Consider the following 25,948-nt stretch of genomic DNA (forward strand, 5'->3'; position numbering starts at 1 on the left):
TGGTCCAGCAAGTCATAACCGTGGAGGGGGAAGCGCATTCGGCGAGAGGGATAGGGAACCAACTGGTCATGTTTCTCGGCGTAGAGCTGAGCGCGGAACTCATCTGGTGCGTTGGATATGGCATATGGGTTCAGGTAGCCCTGATCGTGGTGCTTAAAGGAGAAACTTGAAGGAGGTCAAGAGAGGCGTAGGCTCAACAACCGTGACCGAGGAAGAGTCGTGTTTCTGCACATGCATGGTTCAGAGAGCTGGAAATTGACTGTGGGGGTAAAGCGTGAGTTAACGCGCCAGGCAATCATCTCGCGCTGCAGTACAAGGTCCCACAAGTGATAACGCACCCAAAAACAGCCCTTCAAGTTTCAAGAGTAGTTCTTGCATGAGATATTCCTACCATACTTACACAGCGGCAGCCTGTATCCATAAGTCATGTTCTTTCTGTTGGTCCTAGATCATCTGGTGCCCAAATCGTCGATGCTATAAACAACTGAAAGTTACAAGTGTCGATATGCAGAAAACCGTATGTAGGAGTACAGAAATCACTGTGAAGGGTTGCTGAGCTCAGTGAGCTTTACCCAGCTCGGCATGGTTGTAAACATCTGCAGGAAACCATCGATATCCTCCGGCTCCTCGTCGTTAGACTGCTCGGTTGCCCCTTGGTTCAAGATTCGCTCGGCCAGTAGTTCAATGCAGCGAGAAACTCGATGCTGGTCATTTTGTTGAAGCATAATGACGCATTTCACAACGAAATGCCCCATATATTTATCAACACCCCAGAGGTAGCGATCTTTCAAATTGCTTAGGAAATGATGCTTCTCCTTGCCACATGCAACAGCGTTTATAGTCGCCCAGTTATCAAAAGGGCGCGATCCCGTTGGCAAAAGGACTGCCTCCCTGTATCGCAAGCAAACCCAGATGAAAACCCACATAAATGACTCCAGATCATGGCGATACAGATGTTTCACTTCGCCGCGTTGACCCTCTTCGGTGAGAAAGTCGATTGCCATGAAAGGCACGGTGCCCGTGCGTTCGTTGCCCCGAGGACCTAGGTCATCCGCCAACGAGGAGAAATCGTAGTCGTTTGAAATGCCTATCCGCTTCCCGTCTTTCCGGTACCACTTCATGTTTGCAGGGCTGACGTCCCGGTGATAGACCCCTTCCTTCCACAGGGTAACATGGCCTGCATGCTGTGTCAACGAAGAGCCTCGTAAATGCGATGAAAATACGTACACAAGATACACTGACGCCACACGTCGAAAAGCTCTTCGCCGTGTAGCTCCGTAATGGGCTTGAGCTTGCGGGATACGAGAATGTAGAGTACGCGACTGCCCTTGGTGGGTTCTGGCACGCCGAGCACTTCTCGGAAGTCGGATGTTGAACTCGTGAATGTGTAGTGCCATAGCAGCTCAGGCTGCCATCTTGCCAGAGGAGGTTGTTCGGCGATGTCATGGCATTCTTGTCCAAGCGAACCCTGCGCTTCTCGTAGTACCTCTGAATCTTTTTCTTTTTCTCGAATGGAGTACATGGCTCGGCGCTGTTGAAAGGAAGAAGGAGGAAACCTATCCGACAAGTCACGACGCGCTCCAGGGCCTGGGCCATCAATACGCGCACGTGACCCCAAGAATATTAATTTCGGGACTATCCCCTACTAGGGGAAAGGTCCGACGAGTTTGCGCCGTGGTCTAGTCACCACTACAGGTAACAGAAAGAACGCTTTGACTCGGAAATGACTCAGTCTGCGCAGTTCTCTCCTGGTGGTATTCTAATGTCCTCCTACACACGATTTAGACAGGAGACGTGAATCGCCTTCAATCGTTACATCATTACAAGCAAAATTGCAGCACCGTGGTATCATTTACTTGCCACTGTCACGGTATGTGTGCTATTGTATCGTAGCGATTTAGACGGATAATATCTACAAAAGATGCTTGATACAGATAGAAGTAATGTTTAGGATTGCACCGGCCAAGTTACTCACTGCACCTGATATCGAGCACTTAGCTATCAATATCATGACCGGTCCACCATCATGCGCACATCTTTAACTGATCGTCATATGGGCTCCCTGCGAACCTTCCGAAGCGCTCCAAAAACAGCCGATGATGTACATTTCTTGCGGCATGGCGAGATTCCCCTGACTTCGGTGGCTACACGATGCAGGGCCCGCTTCATCAAGCACTCAGATTTCCTTGCCTGGAAGAAGCTCTTTGATCTGGCATGTCATCGAAGGAACTTGGACACAACATTACTAGTCGGCGCATGTCTCATTACCTCGACTCGGAGTCATGTTCACGCATCTAGAATGTGAAATGACTTCTGAAAAAACCTGTTGTTCTGGGTGTCAAAATTTAAATACAAGACGTCCAAGGATGGATTGGCGATATCTCCACGTTATTTCGTCACCGTACAACTATGGACAGATATGCAGGCATCGTATATCGCTCACTGGACCAACGTCTTCTACAGTTGTCACTTCAAGAGGTCGATGTCAGAGTATGGATGGTCGACGGTGAGTGGGACTCGGAACTTGATCCAAATTCACCGTTAATCAGTACGCTTCTTACCTTGTAGTCTCTGCGAGAGTCATACTCTCTCAGGTTTTCGAGAATAAATCAGAGAGCCCTACAAGCAGGGCCACGTACGTGTTCCCTCTCCCGGCGGGCGCTGCGACTTGCGCTTTTGAGCTCGAACATGCTGGCGGGCGCAAAGTTATAACCGGTGTTGTAAAGGAGAAGTCGGAAGCCGCAAAATCTCTCTGCGGTGCAGTGTATGCTGGAAATACCGAGAGACTTGTAGAATGGGTAACGGATAACAGTATGACGAATACATTACGATGATCCTGGACGAACCCTGACTTGAACTTGATCCAGTATTCACGATTTCAGTTGGCTCGATTCCTGCCCGGCAGAAACTTACAGCAAGATTGACAGTGAGTGCACTTTCAATTCGTTACGAATACTGTCTGATGAGCGAACAGTTTGTAATGGATCTTTTTGATGAGGGACGACAAGATCATATCTATCTGCGACTTCCAATGGCCATTGCTGAACGATGCGGCGAAACACCAGCAGCCGTGCTCGACGCGTCCACAACTAATGAAATGAAACGTGTTCAAATCACTGTGGACATTCGAACTAGCGATGCGATACAGGATATACGCAGCCCTTCTCACCAGATTTCTCTCCAGCGACACAAAACGTGCACCGACAGAACAGACTCTGACCGACGGATGACTGCAACCCGGTTATCTACGACATTCCTAGATCGAGACTTCGAGTTGACGGTGCACGCTCTTGGACTCGGCGAGCCGCGGTGTTTCGCCGAAGTCAATCCCCAGCGTGATGATACAATTGCCATGCGGCTCTCATCCGTACCGAAGTTCGAGATGCCTCGCGTCGCTTCGCAAGAGTACATTTTCATTATCGATCGCAGTTCGAGCATGAGGGGAGCCTCGCTGGAGACAGCTAAGCGCACACTGGAAATGCTCCTTCACCTATTGCCAGACTCAAATACGACTTTCAATATTTTCAGCTTCGCAGGCGAGGTTGATAGTATGTGGGAGACGAGTGTGTCGTTCAACGAAGCGACAATGCAGGATGGGGTAATCATCTTCTGTCACCGTCTAAAGCAACCAGCTGTTGAGTGACTTGTGCAGATCTCGCATATAAAAGCCATGCAAGCCAACCATGGCGGAACAAAAATCGCGCAGGCCCTGCAGCTTGCTGTAGCATCACGCAATCGCGATCGCCCGACTGCTATGTTCGTCCTTACTGGTGGAGACATACATGTTGAAATGAACTCCCATCAGCGAAAAGGCATGTTTGCGCGCTGTCGTAGAGTTGTCAAACAAGTTTTGTCCAGAGCCAAGAATGTACGTCTCAGATGTCGGCTGAGGCTCTACTCGAACTGATAACGAGACAGTCCTCCACGTACCTCGATCCATTCGAGATCGCCTCAACGGCTGTCAAAAGCTGCAGGCCAAACACGCCGTTGAGGATATTTACCCTCGGGATCGGTGAACATGTCTCATCGGCCATATGCGAGCGTCTGGCTCGCGAGGGTGGGGGTGAATGTTTATTTGTAGTCCAAGCCGAGGACATGATAGAGAAATGTGCAAGGCTTCTGAATGCTGGTAGGACGCGTGTAATCGAGAGTATCGTGGTCGATTGGCACGGTTCGGGCAACCCACCGCGAGCCTCACACTCGAATCACAATCACCTGCTTCCACCCGGCGTCGTGCAGCTGAAGCCGCCACCTCAGACGCAGCAGGTTCCGCACAGTATCACGAGGGTATGCCCTGGTGTGCCCCTCAGCGTCTTTGCAATCATCACTTCTAGGTCGATTCCTCGTGAAGTCAGGTTGCGTGCCAAGGTTGAAGGTGTGGCTGAGGTTCTCGAGCTCGTGGTACCCGTCACGGCGAGGTTCAAGGATGAACGACAGTCCATACCACTCCTCCACACTCTGGCTGCGGGACAACTCATTAAGCACCTGGCAAAGGGTAGAGCACCTCTTCCGACACATATGACACCTGCTTCGAACGAGGAGGTTCGAAAAGCGGCGATTGTCCGCTTGGGGCTTGAATACCAGCTTGTGAGCCAGCATACGTCTTTTTTTGCCGTAGAGTCCCGACGTGAGGCAGCGAGGAGTGGGCTGCGCCGATCAACATCACAGGAAATGTCTCTGCGGCAACGTTACTACGCATCCCCACCTAGCGTCACGAGTGACGCTTCTGAGGAGTACGCTCTGGGAACAGATATGACCACCGTGCAAACGGCATTGGCCAACTTGTCTGAGGTGGTTTGTGCAGTGTTCAGCATCTTCTCCTCAGGTGCTGCCCTGACGCACCAAAGGCTGCTTCCTGACACATACTATCCCACTACACAACCTCGTTCGAGCTCGCCATCGAGTCAGAGTACACGTCCGTTCCGTCACGATAAGGATAACTCGAGCACAGATTCGTTCTCTACACTGAGTTCATTGGATGGCTCTTCCACTTACTCTCGATGGACCAATTCTTGGTCGGCCATTCCCCTACGGCCTGCGGAAGATCCAATCCAGCGCATCCGATCGCTAGCCTTCGATCCAAGCCGTAACGCACGTCTGAGGATACCACTCCGAGTCACAGGACGTGCAGTACGACCGCAACCACACACGTCCGGCTCTCGCTCACTACTCGTGCCCAAGGACATATACACTCTCATCTTGCTGCAGCGCTACGACGGCTCGTTCACACCGTCACCTGAACTGGCGGCGCTTGTAGGCGTGGAGATGCCGGGAAGGGCGGAAGATTTTCAGGCCGATGGAAATATATGGGCGACTGCGGTTGTTGTGGCGTATCTGAGGTATCATCTAGATGGGCAACCGAATTTGTTGCGTGTGCTGCTGAGGAAGCCTTTGGAGTATGGTGAGAGAAAGGGAAATGGTTTGCTGGTTGGACAGAAGTTTTCGAACTTCGCGGTGATTGCGAGGTGCTTTGTGGGTTAGAGGTAAGTTCATCAAGTTGGTACAATTGTTTGTTGTATAGTACGGTTTTTGTACTGTTGAGTCTAGCAAGCTAGCAGCTATTTTCTTGTGTTAAATAGGAACTTCGTGATTTCGGCAAGAGATCGGATCCCATGAGGACACTTGGTTTCTCGAATTTCCGGCCCATATGTCGGGTCTGTCCCCGCCAGGAATGCAAGTGAGCGAAAATACTGGAAATTCGTATGGAAACGCACTGAATTCTGTCGGGTAGTACAAGACATTGGGTGTCACGCAGGCGTAAGAGAATGCACGACATACAATGCTAGGGAGACCAAAAAGAAACATGTACAGTGCTAATTTGGGAGTCTGGTCGGTCGAAGGCGGGTCAACGATTGGCAATCATGGCACTTGAAAGTATACTCCATCCTGGAGAATTCCAAGAAGCTCGTGTGACGGGGAGAACATACAGCAGAATGACAGGCGGTAATGATTCTTCAGAACGTATATTGCACTGAATGTTTTTTCGCAGTAAGTAGTGATAGCTACAAAATTCTGCCAAAAGCTTGTATGGCTCACCGATATGTGCGTCTTTATTGTGAACAGGGACGACCTAAGAGTGAGAAGCTCTATTTCGATAGTAGCACTGGGTGGGTATATATACGTCAATATCGCATGTTGGGTAGTCTCCCGTAGTAGATAGCCATTCCTTCTTTGTTTATGCTCGTCAGGCGTCAGTGCCTCAGATTCATTTTGTCCTCGGCGGCCCCCACGAACTCGAATGCTCAGATTCGTCCATGAAGTCTACCGCCACCGAGTGCTCGACGCGTACACGTACACCAAGTTCCATCTCGTCGGCGTGCCCACTGTGAGGGGATGCGGGTCTGAACTCTGTACCGATGGGGCTTTTAGAGCCTTTTGAATGGCTCTTAGACTCGAACTGTGAGCGGAGACCAGACATCACTTTTTTCTGCGCAGATAGTGTGGGACGCGCGACGATCACGTTTTCCACGCGTTGGGTATTTGGGTCTAACATTCCCTTGCGGGTGCAGGTGAATGGAGCGAAAGCAACGGAACGAATGAACACCGCGATTGTTAGCGAAATAACAGTCAAGCTCCGAAGTGCTGCGCACCTCTAATATTGATGAGGATCCGTTGGCTCATGATCCACGTTACAGCATAACCTATTGATGCTCTAATGATGCATTCTGAGCGGTCTGATCCCCTTGACGCAGACAATGCGAAACTTACCCTGCTGACTGATAATAGAAGCGAGTCAATATAATCGAGCTGAGTGATTAGTATCCGCAATAAAGCCGACGTACCTGAGTCTCGATGTTGGTCGTATGATAAAGGATGAGGTTCAATACGTTCGATGCTGAGGGAATATTAGTAAGGTGCTTATCACAAGCAGAAAGTGACATGCCGGACAACACGAGGAAAAATCCAATGCCGTCATAGATCAGGCTAAGTATGATGAGCGACGCGCATTGACTCTGCCAGTGATGAGGGACTTACACCCGTATCAGCCGTTCTACTCTAACAACAATGTTTTAGCGACCCTAAGGATGGGAGAGATAAGGCGCACCTGCTACTAAGAGGATTATAACGCAGGAGATGGATGGTAGATATCGTCACCATCGCGATGTCATACATCATCACGGCGAGGTAGTAGAACCAGGTTGACAATACTTTGCCAGAATTTGCTGAGGTGCAGCTATGGTTCATGAAGACCTGAACAGCCCGCACTGGTAGTAAGGGAATCACTCACTTTCCCTAAAAAGAGACGTTGTTTGGATGAGATCTCGCTGTAAGGAACATTGACGTACATCAACAGTAGCAGCTGTTGATTTTATAGGTCAATGCGAACCCAAAACTAAGTTATAAGCCAGAGCTTACGGGTCCCGTGAAATAGAACGGCGAACCACTCCGCCTAAAACGAATAAGAAAAATGGATTTCATGTCTGTTGTAAGAGCCCACCGAAACTGAGACGAGGTATAGCAGCAACAGTGCAATTCCTATCCGCCTATCTCTTCTCGCAATATTGTATGTCCTACACGGTGTGTTTAAGTTTGTGCAACTGCAACCCACAAAAATCAGCAGGAAATACCTGACACCTAGGATGACCTGTGATATCATGGTTTGTACGGCTACAATGTGGTCAATAGAGTCTTGGTAGGTGAACACCGATAGCACAGACCTTTGAAGATAGGCGCCAGAAGATAGTATTGTTGACATGTTTGTAGGGTAAAGGCGGCGGAGAAAAATCCGTAATTGCTGAATAATATAACCACAATACTAACATAGCTGCATGAAATGTGAGCGAAAACAATCATATAACTGAATGAGGACAAAACGTACCGTATGAGAATGAATAAAGCGCAGGCAAGACTGATGGAATCGAGCTTGTCAGCAGTGGTACGTGAATACCAATGTACACGTACCTTATGTGAAAAATTGACGATTGGCTTCGATAAAACCGCCATTCTGCAGGGAGTGTAAGAATATAACTAAACGTAATCAGTCAGAATATCGTGACGACTATACGGGGCCGCTACAAGGAAAGAAAAGACTTACTCGTAAAACGCAATGGAGACGGATGCGATTCGCAAATACTTCTCCGAGGTTACACTGTCTACAACTAAACTCTCCATTTAATAGATGAAAGGTGCGTTGATTAGATCTGCCGTTGATGGATTGAGGCGAGGGAAGAGGCAAAAAATGTGAAATGCAGCAAAGGCTGAGACCGAGCAAACTGATGACGAAGGCCCTTCAGAAGCTGCGAATAGGGACGCTATGACCCAAATGCTCCGCAGAGAAAAGAAGCGACACTGAGAAAGAGGAACGGAGCCAAGTCATTGCTTTTCTACAAAGTGCAACCAGCGAGGCTGCGGCGGTCATGACGTTTAAGGTCCAACCCAGTTGTCAACTTTGTTGATGAGTAAGCAGACATATCATCAATCAATTTGAAACTTGTACTAAATAGTGCGACCTGCAAAGGAACGGCCATCCGATTGTCACAATTCTGCCAGACGTCGTCCAGAACTGACGCCAAAATGTTCGAATCAGAAAGGCAGCAGTTTTATCGTATTATAAAAAATTCGATCACTCGGCTTATGTCGCCGCACTCCGAGGGTGATAACATCTGGCCGCGCCTGGGCCAGCCATTCATGGCGAAGATCCCAAGAGAATTTGGTCCGCAGTCGGGTGTTCGGCGCGTCTTGTTGTCATAGTAAGTAGTCTTCTGACAACCCACAGATTCAACTTGCGCTCATCATCGCGCTCTTCCCCGACCTGCACATAGGTTTCAACTTGGGATACCCAAGTCGCCCTCCCTGAGTCTCGTCATCACTTCCCGGTTTTTCGTCAACAAAGGACAGATCGCGGCGTATCAGCTTTGAAGCAGACGCGTGACACTGACGGAGCAGGCTCGTGTGCGCCCAGGGGTAAGGGGCGAGCTGCCATCATCCATGTGGCATGGATGGATGTGAACATGTAATTGGACCCTCGACAGCCCGTGACCGGAAGGGCGGACAGACCACCCGGCAGACAATCAAGAAAACGGTGGCCCGAATTCTTTTCGATGCATTGGCTTGGCTGATTTTTCTTGGAACACAATCATGGAATTTTTTTTATCATGTGTTGGTGTTGTTGTCATGAACGTGATAGTTGGCTCGGTTAGTTTTCAGGTCGTTTCTCCTCTACCGGCGGTTAGCGTGGACTACGCATCGCTTGCAGATTAGCACTTGTGCTGGTGTTGAAGCGGATGTAAGCACTGGCAGACGCCCAAACAGAAGACGACGTCGTACACCTGTCGTCATGGCTCGAATAAATGTAAATGATGACTTTGCTAAAGTATACAACAACATGAGAGAGAGGTACTTATAAGCATAAGTAAGAAGACTACACCGCGAGTTGCAAGTATCAGGGTAATATCTACACCAACTTCATGTACACCGGGTGGAGAATCCACGATCAACGACTCGTCAATCTATACCAGACAAAAGAAATATTACATAGTAGAACTACACACCGATATGAATAAAAACAATCCTCTGTTCGAGCGGCACTTTTGTCTTCACGGCGTGCGTAGCACGATTCAGTGCCCAGGCCGCCTTCGTACAGTCCATGACGCCCCCGTCCTCCAAACCCTTGAATATATTCTGGTAGAAAGCTTCAACAATGTGTTTTGCGACAGCGTCGTCGACCTCCCACAGCGTGCCAACGACGCTCTTGAACCCTGAAAATTGGAGTCCAGCTGCGAGGTGGATGACTTCGTCAGGCGTCTCCTTATCGCCAACGGCGGTATGACACGCCGACAAGAACGCGAATTCAGCGTGCGGAATGTCTTTCTCCATAATATCAAGCAGCGTCAGAGGTTCATCCTTCATGACAAAATGAGAATTGTAAGGCTGGTCGTGGTCTTGTTTGCCATGACAAGCAAGGTGCACCCATGAATTCTGTTGCAAAGCTTCGAGTGCACCTGCTCGTGTGGCTTCGTGCCCAGAAAGAGTGAAACACTGGGCCATCGCGGGGACCAGCTTACGCACGAGCTTGAGCTCGCTGTCGACAGCCAAGAGCTCCTTGCCTTTCCCTGCACCCGGTTGACCCTGGCCGATCGCTATGAAGGATGGAGGCACATGTTTCTTCATCATCTGTCTAGATCTGATCAGCGCCGAAAGTGTCGGGGTGTAAGAGCAGATGAAAAGATCTTCCAGGCATGGCTCCTTCCCAGAGCGATCTGCCTTCGTTTGAAAGGGGTGAGCTGCATGGAGAGGAATGGATGTGAAAGCTGCAGTTGGACACAGCCATATTCGAGACCCGTGCTTTAATTTGAGGACATGTTCGAGTACGTCAACGATAGGTAGCATGATATTGTCCCATACTGCCCGCAAGAGTACTATTAGGTCCGTCCTCAATTCTGTTGGGCCCATCCGACATGCATGCGGTATCGCCCTGGCGAAGCGGTCCTTGAGGTTTTCCAGATCTGCGAGAACGATGGACGGTAATGGAACATGATGGGGCTCTCCTGACGTCGTGACAATGATGGCGCTGCATGAGTACTCACTTCCAATAAGAATGATGACTGGGCCCTGACATGCTGCCGCTTGCAAGTCTTTGTACGAAGGTGGGAGCAGGAACCGCGAGAAACCTTGAAGATTACGTATCTCAGTTACCGCAGCGTCCCATTGCTCCGTAAGTTTCCGGTACGCTGTTGCTGCCCGATCAGCAGCAGCTCTGTCTGTGCTGCCCACGGAATCCTGAGCACCAGACAGTTGTTTGTTAAGCTCCGAGAACGTGCGAGCTAGCTTGGGATTCGTGGACTCGAGGTCTTCGAGTGGAGTCCTCAGGCGAGAGGCCAATGTCCACTGCTGGCCACGGCCATGCTCCACGAGTTCGACTGCCTGACGTAAATTGTCACGACGTGTGGCGCATGAGGCCGCATCGACAGGTAAGGTGCTGGCCCGACGAAAAGTAAAAGTAGCTTCGCGCCGTGCAACAATCGAAGATCGTGTGGACAAATATCTGTCAAGAAGGTCAAAATACGTTGAGTAGGCTTCCAGTCCAGATGCATGGTGGTGCTTCTCTGCTGCAACAACCCAGTCCCAGGCTGCCATAATGCGTTGTTGCAAGCCTTCCGTAGGGTGTCTAGATGACAGTCTGAAGTTGTCCACTGCTAGCGATAAATCAGCAGGGCTGTGTTCGACTCGGTAACGAGACAGATAGGCCTGCTGCAGCCATGAGTAGCTGAGACATCTATCTGGGTGTAGTGAAGGCAGAGCTGCCAATGACTCTTGGCAGAGTCGAACAGCCTCCTCGATATCTTCATTCTCCCGAGATTGCGTGAAACGAGAACAGAGCGCGGAGCTCAAATTGAACAGTGTTATATGGCGATTTGGATGGTCATGCCGCCTTACCCGAAGGGATTCTCGATACCGATCAATGGCCTCATTAAGATCCTCGTTGACATGCGATTTCACATATCTCGTTTTGAGCGCGAGGGCAAGGTTGGCAAGCATGGCGTCACGACGTGGATGCTCAGGTGGGATTGACATCAGTGCCTCGCGATGGAGGCTGATAGCTCGGTTAATGTCATCAATGTCGCCACGTTTGTTGAAACGGGTGCGGAGGGCACCCCCTAGGTTACTCAATGAGAGATAACGAGATTCGTGCCCAACGGGGCGCAGGAGCAGTGCCTGTTCGTATACAGAGATAGCCTCGTCGAGGTCATGAGATGTGCCTTGGTAACCAAAGCGGTAGATGAGCGAGACGGCTAACTCATTCAAGCAGTTACTACGCTGAGGGTGTCCCTCGGAGAGCAAAGAAACGGCTTCACGACCAAGTTCTATGCTCTCGTCTAGATCATCAATGGTGCCACGTTGTGTAAAGCGTCTGTGGAGTGATTGTAAAAGCGGGTAGAGTGCTCCTGGACGGTGTTGATGGCCCAGAGGACAGAGCTCGAGTATGACTCGTCTAAGGTGGATGCCTTCATCAGATGCGTCCATTGGAAGATTATGGATCACATAATCGATCGCAGTGTCTACACCAATGCTACGAAGGTAGGTGCCTTCTGGACAGAGGGGTAGTAGCTTGCAGCACAGCTGCGCGGATTCGTGAATGTAGACGGCGGATTGCTCCTTGCTGTAACACCGGTTCAGTGCTCGAATTAGATGGCAGAGAGATGATGCATGATCTGGGTGGCCCTGGGGACGCAATGCAAGGGCGTCGCGGAAGAGAGAGATCGTAGAGTCGATATCTTGAATATCATTGCGAATATACCCTTCAAGACGTACACATGCGAGGTTGGTGAGAGCTGCTGCGCGGTCAGGATGGCCGATCAGACACTGGTCCAGGACCACCTGAAAATGCTGTACAGCACCGTTCAGGTGAAAGATGCTCTCGCCTGTCATATATTCGACAAATTGTGCGTGGCCTGCATCTGTGTCTTGAGCGATCTCGCAGTCTACGAGGGACTACAGTTGATGTTCCGTCAGAAAAGCTAACAGCAGAGGCCAATGTCACAGGCCAATATCACTCACATCCAACAGTGCACTGCCCTGATCGTCACAAGCAGGTACCGTAGCGGTCTTCAACGTGAGTGAAGGATAGACACCACGAACGGGTGGGAAAGACAGAACTACGACATGTTAGTGATGATATGCATGAATGTGAAGCAAAACACTAACCGAAAGGCTCATCACCATGATCGAGTAGCTCATCCCATGACGTTTGAAGTTTTCCTACGACTTCTCCGCTGCCCAGCATTCGGTCAACCTCATAGGACGCCCTGATCTCCACTGAAAATGCAGGTGACACATGTGACGATCTGTACACTGATGATCAGTTCTCGAATCGCGCACGAAAGTTTCCATGCACTTACAGGATCAAAGTATCGTCCCACGTCACAGATTCGTCGGATAATAAGACTCTGGTGGCTGATTTCCAAGGTCTCCTCGAGTCGACATCAACGGATATGTAAATGCCTGCGGGAATGCGCCCGGAGGGGATATTGAGATTTTTTCCATTGATGACTGGAGATATAGCATGAGGATCACGAAACGGATACAAAGGTGACATGGAGCGACTCACCTTCAACTCTGACATATCGGTCTTCTAAGCTTCCAGGCATGATGATGCGATGAAGCAAAACAACGAGGATCGGGGATGGGCTGAGTGGTGGGTGGAATGGGTTCGACTTTGGCAGCGAGGCATGCCGCAGAAGGCTTCTGTCATTGCGGCATGCTATTCAGGCCCAGGCCCCAGGGTGACAAAAGAAGCACAGCCATGTGCGTGCCTTCTTCGTGCTCGATGAGTGAAGAATGAACTGAGGATTCATGAGTTCTCTGATGCGCCAGTGCCAGCGAGTTCGACTTACGGTAAAGGACAGACAGACAAAATAAGCTGGCATTGTCATGTTGTTGTTATGACTGGTTTGGCTACGTTTCCTCGCTCCGAGTCCCCATGGCGTGTTAGACATGGGAAGAGGGAGGGTGATGATGTCCGACGGTGTGAGCAACCGGGCAAAGCACGAAGGAATAGACGCAGGTCTTAACGACTTGCTAGGACTATAAATGCACATATTAATTAGAAGGGATGAATCATAGAATGGGATGTATAACATTCGACGTTGCTCCGGCGTAGTCGCTCTACGTCTATGATAAAAACCAGGTCGCCAATTACTTCTCGTCGAGGGTGCTAGCCTAAACCTACTTGACAGTATTTAGATGGCAAAGATACATCTCAACCCGCAATGGTCACTCCAAGGGATCTCGACAGATTTCTCGCCCGGCCTAGGCACCTCAATATGACCAGGGCGGAGGACTTCCATTTCCTCGGCCTTTAAGCCCATCATTGCAACCTTGTCCAACCTGCCCGGCCCCAGTCTGTCCCGCCGTTCCACGCCGACACCCCACGTAGCTCCACCAGGGTCTTCCCTCCCGTGCAATGCGACCCACGCATCTACCAGTCCGTTCTTGTCGACGAGCCCATCATCTTCGGGGCTGATGGCGTTGAAGTCGCCCGCAATGATCCCACCACTGCATCCGGGCTCGCGCAGGACGTTGGCCAGTATCTCCATCTGCTGGGCACGGTAACGTAGCGTATCCGCGAGCGAGTCGAGGTGCACGTTGATGAGACGAAAGACTGTGCCCGGCGCGGTTGGGGGGATGATGTCCACATAAAGCGCATCCCTCCTGTACTTGCTCTGGAGTGTCACGCGGGAGACGCGCCCGAGCATGAACTTTCCCCCTCTCTCGATCTTATCGCCTTCCTTCTGCGAATCTAGGCCGGAGGCAAAGCGCACACTGAGCAGCAACGTCATGGTCACAAAGGGCACATCCTCAAACGACGTTTGGTCCTCGGCGTCAGTCACCAGGAAGGCAGCACGCACTCTCGCATCGTCCAGGAGAGAGGCCCGGACATCAGGCGTGACTTCTTGGAGAAAGATGATATCAGGATATTTCGGTCCCTCGAGGATATGGCCGAGGATGAGTTTGGCGCGTGTGACGGGCCGCGAGGAGAAGGCGTCGATATTCCATGATATAAGAGAAAGCCTCTGCGTCCAGAAGGTGTCGATGTTCGGTGATGTTTGAGAAAACCTCTGGGTCACTTGGCTCTGTGCATTTCTCAAAGGTATGGGTGTCCACCTTCGGGTGGAGCGGTTGAAGGCAGAAAGAGTACGCCAGAGCCTGTCGGCGACCATGCGGGAAGTTTAAGTACGAGGTTTACATATATGGTTGTGCCTGTAATCGGCTGTGTGAATCGGAGCTACCCTTCTTGGATCGATTGCGTCATACAGCGACACAAACCCATTTCGCGCACCACAACTCAGTGTCAAGGCCTGGTCTCCAACTTAACCGAAATAGACGATGCCGCACTGATCATCGTCAGACTCGAATAAATAATGACTTTGGTAAAGTAGACAACAATGTGAGAGAGAATGTATATGCAAAAGCAAGATGCCTGCACCGCGAGATTATCAGAATAATATATTTATAATAACTTCATGTACACCGTGACCAGGAGGGTAGAGAATTAATGACTCGTAAATCTGTGCCAGACGAAAGCAGCACAACATAGTAAAACTACACACCGATATGAATAAACACCATCCTCTGCTCGAGCGGCACTTTCGTCATCACGGCGTTTGTAGCACGGTTGAGTGCCCAGGCTGCCTTCGTACAGTCCAAGACACCGTCCTCCAGATCCTCGAACATCTTCTCGTAGAAAGCTTCCACAACGTGTTTTGCGAGAGCGTCATTGACACCCCACAGCGTGCCAACGACACTCTTGAACCCCGAAAACTGGAGTCCAGCTGCGAGGTGGATGGCTTCGTCGGGTGTCTCCTCATCGCCGACGGCGGTATGACACGCTGACAAGAATGCGAATTCAGCTTGCGGAGAGTTGTTCTCCATGATGTCGAGCAGCGTAACAGGTTTGTCTCTCATGGCAAAACATGAGTTATAAGGCTGCTCAAGGTCTTGCTTGCCGTGACAAGCGAGGTGCACCCAGGTGTTGCACTGCAAAGCGTTAAGCGCACCTGCTTGTGTGGCTTCGTCTTTTGAAATATTAGTGAACTTGATGTTGGGAGGGATGAGTGTATGGACAAGCTCAAGCTCGCTGTCGACAGCCGGGAGCACGTCGCCTTGCCCTGCGCCTGGTTCACTTTGTCCAATCGCTGCGAAGGACGGAGTCACACGCGTCTTCATCGCCTGCCGAGCTCTAATGAGAGCTGAAAGTGTAGGTGTATAAGAGCAGATGTAGAGATCCTCCAGGCATGGCTCGCTTCCAGAGCGATCTGCGTTCGTTCGGAAGGGATTAGCTGCATGGAGAGGGATGGACGTAAAGGCTGCCGTTGGACACAGCCATATTCGAGACCGATGCTGCAATTCTAGGTCATGCTGGAGGACGTTAACGATGGGTAGCATGATCTCGTCCCATAATATCCGCAAGCGCACTCGCAGCTTCTTCCTTGGTTCCGCTGGGTGCATACGAGCCGCGTGCCGGATTGCCGTAGCAAAGTCGTCCTTGAGCTTCTCCAGATCTGCGAAAGTGACGCGCGGGAAGCGAACGTGATGGGGCTCTCCAGATGTCGGGACAACGATGGCGCTGCATGAGCATTTACTTGCAACGAGGATGATGACTGGGCCATGGCGCGCTGCCGCTTGCAAGTCTTCATACAAAGGTGGGAGCAGGAACCGCGAGAAACCTTGAACATTGCGTATCTCAGCTACCACAGTCTCCCATTGTGTGGTTATTCTCCTGTACTTTATTTCTGCTGCTTCAGCTGCAGCTCTGTCCAAAATAGTTGCAGAACCCTGAGCGTCCGAAAGGTGTCTGCTAAGCTCCGAGAATTTGTGAGCTAGCTTGGGATTCGTGGACTGGAGGTCTTCGAGCGGACTCCTCAGGCGAGAGGCCAACGACCACTGTTGGCCACGGCCATGCTCCACCAGTTCGACTGCGCGTCGGAGGTTGTCACGGCGTATGGCGCATGATGCTGCATCTACAGGTAGTCTTGAGATATCATGAAATGCAGCAGCAGCTTCGCGCCGTGAAGCTGGCGATGGCCGTGTTGTCAAATGAGCATCCAGAAGCTCGAAAAACACTGAGTAAGCCTCCAGTCCAGAGGCATGGCTGTGCTCTTCTGCTGCAGCAACCCAGTGCTTGGCTGCTTTAATGCGTTCTGGAAAGCCCTGCGTAGGGTGTGTTGATGCCAGTCTGAAGTTTTCCACAGCGAGTGACAAATCAGCGAGGTTGTGGTGCACTTGGTATTGCACTAGATATGCCACCTGCAGCGACCAGTAGCTGTGACATCTATCTGGGTGCAGTGAAGGCAGGGCGACCAATGACTCTTGGCAGAGTCGAATAGCATCCTCAACATCCGCATTATTCCGAGTTCGCTTGAAACGAGAGCAGAGTGCCGAGCTCAAATTGAAAAGAACTCTATGGCGCTCTCGATGATCAAGCCGCATTGACCGAAGGGATTTGTGATATAGATCAATGGCCTCGTTAAGATCTTCGATGACAGGCAATGTGTCGTATCTGTTTTGGAGCGCGCTGGCAAGGTTGTTTAGCGCGGTGGAATGACGTGGATGCCCAGGTGAGCGCAAGATCAGTGCCTCGCGATAGAGACTGACAGCTCGGTTGATGTCGTCAACATCACCGCGATTTTTGAAACGGGTGCGGAGGGCGCCCCCTAGGTTGCCCAATGAGAAATCACGAACTTTGTGCCCAACAGGGCGCATGCGCAGCACTTCTTCGTTAATGGATATGACCTCGTCGAGGTCATGAGATTTGCCTGTATGACCGAAACGGGATTCAAGTGAGATGGCCAAGTTATTCAGGTAGGTGCTATAGTAAGAATGTCCCTCGGGACACAGAGAAACGGCTTCACGACCAAGTTGTATGCTCTCTTCCAGATCGTCAATGCTGCCATGCTGGTCAAAGCGTGCCTCAACTGCCTGTGCAAGGTTGTCGAGGGCATTGGGACGGTATTCATGGCCCAGAGGACAGAACTCGAGTACGACTCGCTGACGGTGAATGCCTTCATTGGATGCATCAACTGGAATATCATCGCTTTTAAGTTCGTCGACCATATAATCAACCACACTGCCTACGCCGATGCTACGAAGGTAGGTGCCCTCTGGACAGAGCGGCAGTAGCTTGCAGCACAGTAGCTCAGATTCGTAAATAGAGACGGCGGTGCGCTCCTTGCTGTAGCGTCGGTTCAATGCGAAAATGAGATTATAGATAGATAGTGCGTGATCTGTGTGGCCCTGCGGACGCAATGCAAGGGCTTTGCGGAAGAGGGAAGTGGTGGTATCAATGTCTTGAAGATAATTTTGAATATAGCCTTGAAGGCGGGCCCACGCGAGGTTGGTGAGAGCCGCTGCGTGGTGAGGGTGGTCAACCGGACAACGGCCAAGAACCAGCTGAAAACGCTCTACAGCATTGTTCAAGTGAGAGACCCTCTTGCGTCTCATGTATCTGGCGAATCGTACATGGCCCGCATCTGTTTCTCGAGCAATCTCGCAGTCTACCAGGGACTACAGTCGGTGTTCCGTCAGCAAAAACTAACAGGACAGAGTCTTGGGTCACTCACATCAATTAGCGCGCCGTCCTGATTGCCGCAAGCATGTACAACAGTGGCCTTCAGCGTGAGCGATGGGTAGACACCACAGACAGGGACAGGAAGTTCTACGGAATGTGTAGTAGGTGCGCACAAATGAGAAGTAGGTTACTCACCAAATGGCTCATCCCCGTGATCGAGTAGCCCAACCCACGATGTTTGAAGTTTTCCGATGACTTCTCCATTGCCAAGCATTCGATCGACCTCGTAGGATGCTCTGATCTCCATTGATAATGCAGGTGTCTCATGGCATGATCTGTAAACCAAAGATGAGTTATCGAATCGCGTCCGGAAGTTTCGGAGCACTTCACAGTGTCACGGTATCTCCCCACAGTACAGATTTGTTGGATGATATGGCTCTGACGGCTGATTTCCAGCATCTCCTCGAGTCGACATTGATGTATACGTAAATGCCTGCGGGTACGCGCTCAGAAGGGACTTGGAGATTCTGTCCACCTATGACTGTAGACAGAGCGTCAGGATCGAGAAACAGATACGAAAGTAATGCAGAGCGACCCACCTTCAAGTCTGATACATCGGCCTTCAAAGCTACCAGGCATGATGGTATGATGAAGCAAAATAATGAGGATCGAGGGTGGGCTTAGTGATGGGTGGAATGCGTGGTAGGGCAAGACGGAGGGTAGGAAATGGAGACTGTGGGTGGAAATCAGGTGTGAGAGAAAGTAGTTGGGGTTCAGGCCATGCTATACATGTTTTTCCATGGTGTGGCTGTTCAGCATAGATGATCGAACTAAGCGCTGAGACCAAAAGATGGCCGACTAGGTTTAGCGTGAGAGCCTGTGCTAAAGAAGTAGACAGTGTCAGTGTCAGTTGCCATCTGCAAAAGTGGTACGGCAAAGTTATGCGAGACTCGGAGTGGCCTGTGATGTTTGCTACTCCTGGATTGACCGGGATTGAGGAAGCTACGGATTTTGATGGGTGCACATGTTATTGTCATGGTGCAGAAGGACTGGAAAGCTTGAAGAATGGTGTGACTGGAAGGCACGAGTCGGCTCGTACTATTATGATGTATTCGAGCAGAATACGAGGCTGCAAGCGATTCAAATACAGAAGGATATTGGTAAAGACTTTAGTGAACAACAACACGAGAGGGAGCACAAGAATATCAGGGTCATGTCAACGAAAAAGCAGGATAAAAGAGGATCGCAGATGAAGAACTCGCGAATATATACCAGACGAAGCAATATGACATAGTAGTAGAACTACACACCAATATGAATGAACACCATTCTCTGCTCGAGCGGCACCTTCGTCTTAATGGCGTGTGTAGCATGGTTGAGTGCCCAGGCCGCCTTCGTACAGTCCATGAACTCGCCATCTTCCACATGCTTGGCCATATTCTCGTAGAAAGCTTCAACGACGTGTTTTGCGACAGCGTCGTCGACCTCCCACAACGTGCCCACAACGCTCTTGAACCCCGAACGATTGAGCTGACAGTACCATGGGGGAAGGATGATTGAGAGTGCTATAGAAACACCAGGAACGGTTTGCGAGAGTATGAGTCGGATTTCAAAGCAGCTTGATATAGCTGAATGCGATGCGATACAACGGGTGACGAAGAGCGTGAATGTGACCTGGAACAAGAGTCAGAAGTGACGATCAGTCTAAACAATACCTGGGGAGTATGTCTACTGTTGAACGAGCCGGTTTAAAAGTGTCGCCCAAGTCCATTTCTTGGTTCGAACTTCCACGGAAAGAAGGAAAAAGAAGCACAGCCACCCATTCCAGTAAAACCGTATGGTGGATGTTTGGTTACAGTTCGACTTCCCGAGATGCCGGACAGATTTTCAATGTCCGATCGCTGTTTGGTTTGAGGAATATTGTTTCTTCGATTTTATTTGATGTATATTGTATATCCCTAGTTACCTTGCAATTGCTTGACAAGGTTTCCAGACGTTCACGTGACCCGTTCCATTACGGATCTCCTTATATGGGACGATGGCTGTCACTCCATATCCCACTCAATGCTACCGGCATTTCTGTTCAGTCTGACGAGCTTGGATGATGCTACTAGCATGCACGATTATGTCGTAGTCAATAATGGTGACATGCAAGAATTTATTCTCCCTGAGGAGCCCGTGGATGTAAAGGTGCGTTTTTCATGACACGTGTTAGATAAATCGGCTCATAACTTAAAGGGATCACACGTCCCATCAGCGCTTGCAGATACTTCTAGTACAAGTCACTGATCAACCATTCAAGGCTTCAGAAACGGCATCAGAGAGTCATCTCAACCACATCCCCCACACATGCCATGTCTCCTCATGAGTTCTCCCCAATATCCTCTACAGCTAGTTCTGCGGCATCATTTGAGTTTCTGTCCCCGCTCTCCACGGTATGTTCATCTCATTCCCAATGTTGAATCATACCGAGCACCAGGTCTATTCTCAGACTCAACAATTTCCTCCTGGCGTGACTTCATTCTGTCCCGCCACGCACCCCGCCGAGTCTTTTACAGAAGACTATCGTCTTCAGATCCCTCTTCACCAAAACCCTTACCTTACCGTTCTCGAAAAGATCTCCCCTGAGCAATTCACGCGTTGTCTTGAGCTCCTTCGCACGTCCCTCCCCATCGAGCTCAATGTGGTGCGTGATGTCATGCCAAAGCCCAATGGATTCGTGCATACCGTGCTTGAGGCATACAACAATCATTGTGGGCTCATCCTCCGCCCTGATGACGTCTGGATCGTGATCCTCACCCAATTCAGCTTCTTCGTGAGCGCAAACACCGAGCAGCTCCGTTCGCATTTCGTAGCGCACGAGGGCCAGGAAGAATTAGATATAAGTATATACACTGTCTACTTTTGCTTTTGCAATGCACTTCAGTGACAGCCTCACGCATGCATCTCTATCGCAGTCTCTTAGTTCTATCGCGGTCTCTTAGTAGCACTCTGCTTGGCCGTGAAAGTGACAGAGTACATGATTCTGTAGTACTGATGTTCACGTCAATGAGGCGATCTACAAGCCAAAGTAACTCGCAAGATGAACACTATGATCAGGTAATTTTATACAGCAAGAATGGTAGTGCGCCGAGTGCTAAAATGCTACATAACATAAGGTTGCAAGCCGAAAACGCGACAGAACTTATTACATATATGTGTGGTCTTGAAACTGTTAAAAGCAGATGTGCAGTTTCCTCCACCGAAATTGTTCATGAAAGCTCTAGAGAAGGCTCGTGTTAGTATGACAGTCCAAGGCTTAGTAGTAGGTACAAACTCACGAGCCTGTTAGCACTTGGCAATCTGTAAGGAGGTTACCAGAACCTATGCCAAGCGCAGTCAGTTAGCTGTGGGTGACAGTCAGGTGAGGGGTTGAGGACTCGCCTTGGAAATCAGATAGATATACCATGTTGTTAGTAAGGTGATATTGCACGTGTTGAACAAAGCATAAAAACAGTCCGATGACTGCTTCTCTGCCCTCTAGACTATGGGCGGGGACGGCGGAGTTGTTGTTGATGTACTTGACGAATTTTCCGCTAATCCGCTCCTCGATGAGATAGTTTGCGCCGAGGTCGTTGTTGGGGTCATCGGGAATGGCTAGCGCCGCACGAACCAGCCTTAGACGTGGCAACTCAACCACGACATCTTGGCTCACATTGCCAGTCTTGAGCATCTCGTCAATGAAGGTGTACGCCATACCGAGCAATGATGTGCCCCAGTAAAGGCAATTCACCTCGTCGAGTGTCTTTTCCAGCTCATCCTCCCTTGCAAAGCGGCAACGCCCCATGGTTTGGCCCTTCCGAAAAAACACGCGTTTAGCTACAACCTGCTCGGCTGACAGAACAGATGGTGGCGGTGATGTAGACATGGATGGGACAACGTCTGCGTTTGAAATCAAGGCAGGGTGACACGTTTTGAAGCTTCCTGCCAAGCCAATCATAGATTTGGAGCTGGTGTCGATGGTGAGTGCGGCGACAGTGTACTTGCTATCAGTAGTACTGAATGGTGTAGAAACGAGCACTGCGAAGCCAATGGAAGGGATGTCGAAGAGACGAAAGGTGATAGGGACACATCCAGCACCTGTCATCACATAATGTGAGCTAATTGAGCGATTCTAAAAGTTCAAGGCACGTACCTATAGTAGAGGATGCTTGTTTTCTAACATTTCCCTGAGCTTTCATGGCCGCTTGTAGTTGAGATTGGCTGGGTAAGAAGAGTTTTTTTGATATGAGAGCGCTTGCTGCTAAGACAGGTTGCGACTGTTCCAGCTTTGAAGGGCCGCCACAGACATCGGATTGGTCTTCATCCTTTGAGACATCGTCACCTGCCAGGACCTCGCTAATTTCAGATATCGGAAACTGTGGTATCAAATATGGTTAGACCTGCCAATATACGAGCACCTCAACTCACCTTCCTGGAGCGCTTGCGTGCAGGGCGGCGTGGTGGCGATGGGCTAGAATCGTTGCTGCTACCTTGACTTTGCAGTACCCTTTTCTTTGCAGGGATACTAGAGGCTGATGTTAGTACATTTTGCACATCAGCGTCGACACTTGGTGCAATGTTCTGTGAGATTGAGCTAAGTGTGAAAAGTATCACTGAAAACATGAAAAAAGACCTACATTGACACATTGCTCTTGCCAGAGCAACACATCCTCGAACTGCGCATTTGTCATTACAAGAAGGATGGCGACACGGGCGTTTGCAAAAAATTTGGGTGTGGGGTCCTTGGGTGTTGCATGCACGAAGAATTCTTGTAGGACTGGTTCATTAGCACCAATGGATGGTTGTCTCGGGTCGTAAAGAATCAACTTTGGTGATTTGTGCATTTCCAGGCTATAGAGGGAGAGAGAGTGGCTGCGCGACCACTCTGCCCATAATGGTTCGAGCTGGTTGATTACCTCGGACTGGAGCTGAGCTAGGGTAATGTTGAGCGCAACACGCACATCACGTTCGATATTCTGTAAATTTCGCAAGTTGAGAGCAGTGCGAGTTAGAATTAATATAACCTACACCAACTAACACTGTGCCCGACTTTCCCTCTGGTTTCAGGTGATGTAAGGCAACTCGAATCATGACTTGATGGAAGCGGCCTGACGATGCTGCCTGAGCCATCTTGCTGCGATGCAGCTGGTGCACGGCATGATTGGGCGTATATCCCATGCTTGTGTGTGCAGGAACTGGAGGAGGAAGCATTTTTCCGCGGTCACCTGCCAGCGTGTGGGCTGGATGGCCAAAGCGCTGACTGGGAAAGATGTTGTCTATAAGATAGTACTATTAAGCTTCGTACACAAACCGGAAGCCCTCAGAGCATGACAAACCTCCACGTTGCGCTGCTGACATTGCTTTTACCAGCTCAGGTCTCGAGGGCCCCTCAGCAGCTGTGAAGTCTGTGACATGAATGATAATGAATTTGATTAGTTTTGGACGACTCGGACTCATCAAAGTTGGACTCACCAATGCTTGTAGCTTGCTGGCCTCGAGTCTGTTCTATAGCTTTACGTCCCTCGTAATGCTTTGTGCAGGTCGGGCAACATGTACGGCCTGAGCCGTCTTTACCACGCACGTATGTAAATGGTACAGTTGATTCGAAGCGTGTGTTGCAACGCTGACAAAGTCTCCAGCTGTTTGGATTCATGGGGGTAAAGTCTGCCATGGTGGATTCAGAGGACGAGCAAGGGATGCTGGAGGCTTTTGAACCATGTTAGACATATAATAGTCCAAGTGATTTGCAGTCACGGTTGTTCTTTTGAAGTGTGATTCTCAAGTGATCAAATAAAGGTGTCTGTCTTCCCAGATCCTGTAGCATGATAGCTAGCCCTTCGATGCACTGGGCCGACCGACTGAGCCTGACTCGAACACGTCAGAAGACACCATGATCAGCATGAGACCAACTAACAGAATTTTCTTGCTTTGAGCATCACGATCCTGAGCAGTTGTTCGAGGAAAAGCAAGAAGAGTTCAATAAGGTGGTATGCGATACTGACACCAGTGATACCAGCCTCAAACAGGAAATCAATTGTACTACAATATCAATGGCACCAACAGATGCGGACTAAGATAGACTACAGTACTACTCGACTTGCTGAATCTAAATTGCCTCCTCATCTGTCCAGGTAAACTCGTAGAAGTCAGACTCTTCATCTGATGAGTTGACTGCCGCAGATTCACCAGTGGGTACACGATATCCAGCCCCTTCAACAAATGGCGGTAAATCCAGAACATCCATCTCCTCAGACCCAATTAGTTTTTCACCGTCGCATGGGATCTTTGGCTGTGCGGTGATGACACTTCGAATGGGATCCTCGCCTTCAATGGCTCGAAAGCACATAAGAAGACCTGAATACACGTCCCAGATATTGTCACGAGTCAGTACAGTATGACCGAGCTCAGACATGAATGCCGTAGCCTGCTGGGAGAATTCCTGGGGTACCAAGAGAAAAACGGGGTGATCGGAAGGAGCGTATGTTTTCCGGACCTCCTCAAGTGAGGAATTATCGACGATCACCTGCAAAACATTAATATATGGACAAGAATGTGTCTGACAGCTTACAGAGAAGTCCCGACAATCAAATTTCTCAGGGCAATCGAAGATATCATTGGGGCGACCATGTGGTAGGATTTTGTGCATGTTGAAGCGGGGTTTAGTGTTGTTGAACTTATCGGCAAAAAGATCGAGCTCATGCTGGAGCCACGGAATGAAAACAAAGTGAAATACAAGTCTATGTTCCACACAGTGTTAGTGCAAGAAGTATCAAAGACATAAAGAAGAACCTTTCGAGTGCATCATCCGGGTTATAGATGCCTGCACTCAAACCGAAATCGAGAATATCTTCGAAACCCGGAGTCCAGCGACAGCGCAATTGGCTCCAGAAAATTTCTGGCTTTATATTGCGATGGTCGCCTCTGAACTTGTGCTGCAGGGTGCGTGCTAGACCTGGATCTTGAAGATGACGAAGCATGGTGTGACCGTTCGCAATCCCGTTGTTCTCTGTGCCCGGATCACTTTGGGTAACGAGAGGCATAGCTTGAATGATTGCATTAGTAGGCTGACAATTGAGACTGGATGCAAATAATTACCTCCAAGGCTTTGGACCGTGTCACAATACCAGCCACAGATCAAGCGTGGATTGTGATTGGTCCACCAGATCTTGAGCCAGAGTATTCGCCCTGAGAACGGCTCGATACCAACATGTAGGAAGAGCTGAAAACGACGCCACTTGTCGTGTTGGTCAAAAACCCAAATGTCGTGAAGACCTGCAGTCCAAAAAGTGCTGCGTTTGAGCCGGCGACTCTTCCGGCGCTGAACTTCATCTGGATGGTGAAGGTTCATGTACCGCAGTATTAAGTCTCTGAAAACAATTCAATCAGTGTAAATGTGTATCGACAGAACATCATTACAACCGTGGAACCATGAGATGTTCCTCTTGCCTAAGGGTTTGCTTCATGTCGTGCGAGCCCTGTTTGGGGGAACCGTTGACGAACACTCTCGATGGCAGGTCCAATGCTTTCAATTGTGTGTGCTTGACCACGGGCAGGACGTAACTCCCCACTGTGAACGTCCGCTTTTCAAGAGGCTCAGTCTGATAATTCAAACATCAGAAGCTCTGTTTGAAGGTATGTTTAGGTAGCTATGACTCACGATATATTGAACTTGCTAGTCTCCTGGTGTGCCCGAAGACGAGAGATGATCTCTTGATTGCTGTAACCATTGGCAACATACTGCTCTACAAGCGGTCTTATGATTGCATCTGGAGCTGCAAAGTAATTAGCGCCAGTGTGATTGAGTTAACTGAACCCAGTTTCAAATGCACTTACGACTAACAACACCTCTCCCGTTTTTGCCTTGCGGGTTGGGCATTGGCAAGCCTTGAAGTGCCAGCCTGCGTCAGTGGTTCAATGAGA

At 49.8% G+C, this 25,948-nt stretch overlaps 9 protein-coding genes across 9 annotated transcripts; 2 read left to right on the forward strand and 7 right to left on the reverse strand.

Moving 5' to 3' along the window:
* Positions 1-369: 369 nt before the first annotated feature.
* DEU56DRAFT_589387 (uncharacterized protein) lies at positions 370-1,580 on the reverse strand. The gene is made up of 2 exons (XM_041346956.1): positions 1,228-1,580; positions 370-1,177 (listed from the first exon to the last, which is right to left on the reverse strand). Exons 1-2 carry the CDS (start codon positions 1,520-1,522, stop codon positions 537-539), a joined length of 936 nt encoding a protein of 311 aa, XP_041204276.1. The 5' UTR covers positions 1,523-1,580; the 3' UTR covers positions 370-536.
* An 829-nt stretch (positions 1,581-2,409) lies between these two features.
* Positions 2,410-5,481, forward strand: DEU56DRAFT_916832 (uncharacterized protein; the record flags this gene model as incomplete). Its single annotated transcript, XM_041357912.1, has 6 exons — positions 2,410-2,506; positions 2,569-2,811; positions 2,868-2,926; positions 2,975-3,598; positions 3,653-3,868; positions 3,919-5,481. The coding sequence occupies 6 exons, from the start codon at positions 2,410-2,412 to the stop codon at positions 5,479-5,481; spliced, it is 2,802 nt and encodes a 933-aa protein (XP_041204277.1).
* A 724-nt stretch (positions 5,482-6,205) lies between these two features.
* DEU56DRAFT_916833 (uncharacterized protein) lies at positions 6,206-8,112 on the reverse strand (the record flags this gene model as incomplete). The annotated part of the gene is made up of 14 exons (XM_041357913.1): positions 6,206-6,592; positions 6,634-6,652; positions 6,709-6,716; positions 6,783-6,924; positions 6,976-6,996; positions 7,046-7,163; positions 7,229-7,300; positions 7,357-7,390; positions 7,439-7,511; positions 7,569-7,608; positions 7,659-7,765; positions 7,820-7,849; positions 7,903-7,968; positions 8,036-8,112. 14 exons carry the CDS (start codon positions 8,110-8,112, stop codon positions 6,206-6,208), a joined length of 1,194 nt encoding a protein of 397 aa, XP_041204278.1.
* Positions 8,113-9,483: 1,371 nt separating this feature from the next.
* On the reverse strand, positions 9,484-13,088 carry DEU56DRAFT_916834 (CHAT domain-containing protein; the record flags this gene model as incomplete). The annotated part of the gene is made up of 5 exons (XM_041357914.1): positions 9,484-12,432; positions 12,499-12,596; positions 12,646-12,785; positions 12,840-12,990; positions 13,049-13,088. 5 exons carry the CDS (start codon positions 13,086-13,088, stop codon positions 9,484-9,486), a joined length of 3,378 nt encoding a protein of 1,125 aa, XP_041204279.1.
* A 444-nt stretch (positions 13,089-13,532) lies between these two features.
* Positions 13,533-14,677, reverse strand: DEU56DRAFT_826513 (Endonuclease/exonuclease/phosphatase). The gene has a single exon (XM_041354339.1). The coding sequence runs from the start codon at positions 14,658-14,660 to the stop codon at positions 13,680-13,682; it is 981 nt and encodes a 326-aa protein (XP_041204280.1). The 5' UTR covers positions 14,661-14,677; the 3' UTR covers positions 13,533-13,679.
* A 184-nt stretch (positions 14,678-14,861) lies between these two features.
* DEU56DRAFT_589628 (CHAT domain-containing protein) lies at positions 14,862-18,371 on the reverse strand. The gene is made up of 3 exons (XM_041346957.1): positions 18,203-18,371; positions 18,060-18,154; positions 14,862-18,003 (listed from the first exon to the last, which is right to left on the reverse strand). The coding sequence occupies exons 1-3, from the start codon at positions 18,312-18,314 to the stop codon at positions 15,043-15,045; spliced, it is 3,168 nt and encodes a 1,055-aa protein (XP_041204281.1). The 5' UTR covers positions 18,315-18,371; the 3' UTR covers positions 14,862-15,042.
* Positions 18,372-20,071: 1,700 nt separating this feature from the next.
* Positions 20,072-20,936, forward strand: DEU56DRAFT_916837 (uncharacterized protein; the record flags this gene model as incomplete). The annotated part of the gene is made up of 3 exons (XM_041357915.1): positions 20,072-20,197; positions 20,317-20,442; positions 20,487-20,936. The coding sequence occupies 3 exons, from the start codon at positions 20,072-20,074 to the stop codon at positions 20,934-20,936; spliced, it is 702 nt and encodes a 233-aa protein (XP_041204282.1).
* A 215-nt stretch (positions 20,937-21,151) lies between these two features.
* On the reverse strand, positions 21,152-23,699 carry DEU56DRAFT_744256 (uncharacterized protein; the record flags this gene model as incomplete). Its single annotated transcript, XM_041349062.1, is given in 8 exon segments — positions 21,152-21,304; positions 21,405-22,126; positions 22,182-22,404; positions 22,457-22,641; positions 22,674-22,879; positions 23,067-23,304; positions 23,365-23,424; positions 23,441-23,699. The coding sequence occupies 8 exon segments, from the start codon at positions 23,697-23,699 to the stop codon at positions 21,152-21,154; spliced, it is 2,046 nt and encodes a 681-aa protein (XP_041204283.1).
* Positions 23,700-24,134: 435 nt separating this feature from the next.
* On the reverse strand, positions 24,135-25,904 carry DEU56DRAFT_963243 (uncharacterized protein; the record flags this gene model as incomplete). The annotated part of the gene is made up of 8 exons (XM_041359382.1): positions 24,135-24,524; positions 24,561-24,765; positions 24,818-25,070; positions 25,124-25,395; positions 25,448-25,503; positions 25,529-25,595; positions 25,686-25,800; positions 25,862-25,904. The coding sequence occupies 8 exons, from the start codon at positions 25,902-25,904 to the stop codon at positions 24,135-24,137; spliced, it is 1,401 nt and encodes a 466-aa protein (XP_041204284.1).
* Positions 25,905-25,948: the final 44 nt, after the last annotated feature.

The sequence above is a fragment of the Suillus clintonianus genome, assembly GCF_016758775.1.
Source record: "Suillus clintonianus strain FC179 chromosome Unknown DEU56scaffold_93, whole genome shotgun sequence".
NCBI classification, from domain to species: domain Eukaryota; kingdom Fungi; phylum Basidiomycota; class Agaricomycetes; order Boletales; family Suillaceae; genus Suillus; species Suillus clintonianus.

What these genes read in the sequence shown, in the direction of transcription:
- DEU56DRAFT_589387 (XM_041346956.1), bottom strand. Translation starts at nt 1,522, where the DNA reads ATGTACTCCATTCGAGAAAAAGAAAAAGATTCAGAGGTACTACGAGAA. An exon ending in GTGGCGTCAGTGTATCTTGT is followed by an intron (nt 1,178 to 1,227) that starts GTACGTATTTTC and finishes CACAGCATGCAG; the next exon opens with GCCATGTTACCCTGTGGAAG.
- DEU56DRAFT_826513 (XM_041354339.1), bottom strand. Translation starts at nt 14,660, where the DNA reads ATGGTCGCCGACAGGCTCTGGCGTACTCTTTCTGCCTTCAACCGCTCC.
- DEU56DRAFT_589628 (XM_041346957.1), bottom strand. Translation starts at nt 18,314, where the DNA reads ATGGAGATCAGAGCATCCTACGAGGTCGATCGAATGCTTGGCAATGGA. An exon ending in TCACGGGGATGAGCCATTTG is followed by an intron (nt 18,155 to 18,202) that starts GTGAGTAACCTA and finishes CACATTCCGTAG; the next exon opens with AACTTCCTGTCCCTGTCTGT. An exon ending in AGGACGGCGCGCTAATTGAT is followed by an intron (nt 18,004 to 18,059) that starts GTGAGTGACCCA and finishes CACCGACTGTAG; the next exon opens with TCCCTGGTAGACTGCGAGAT.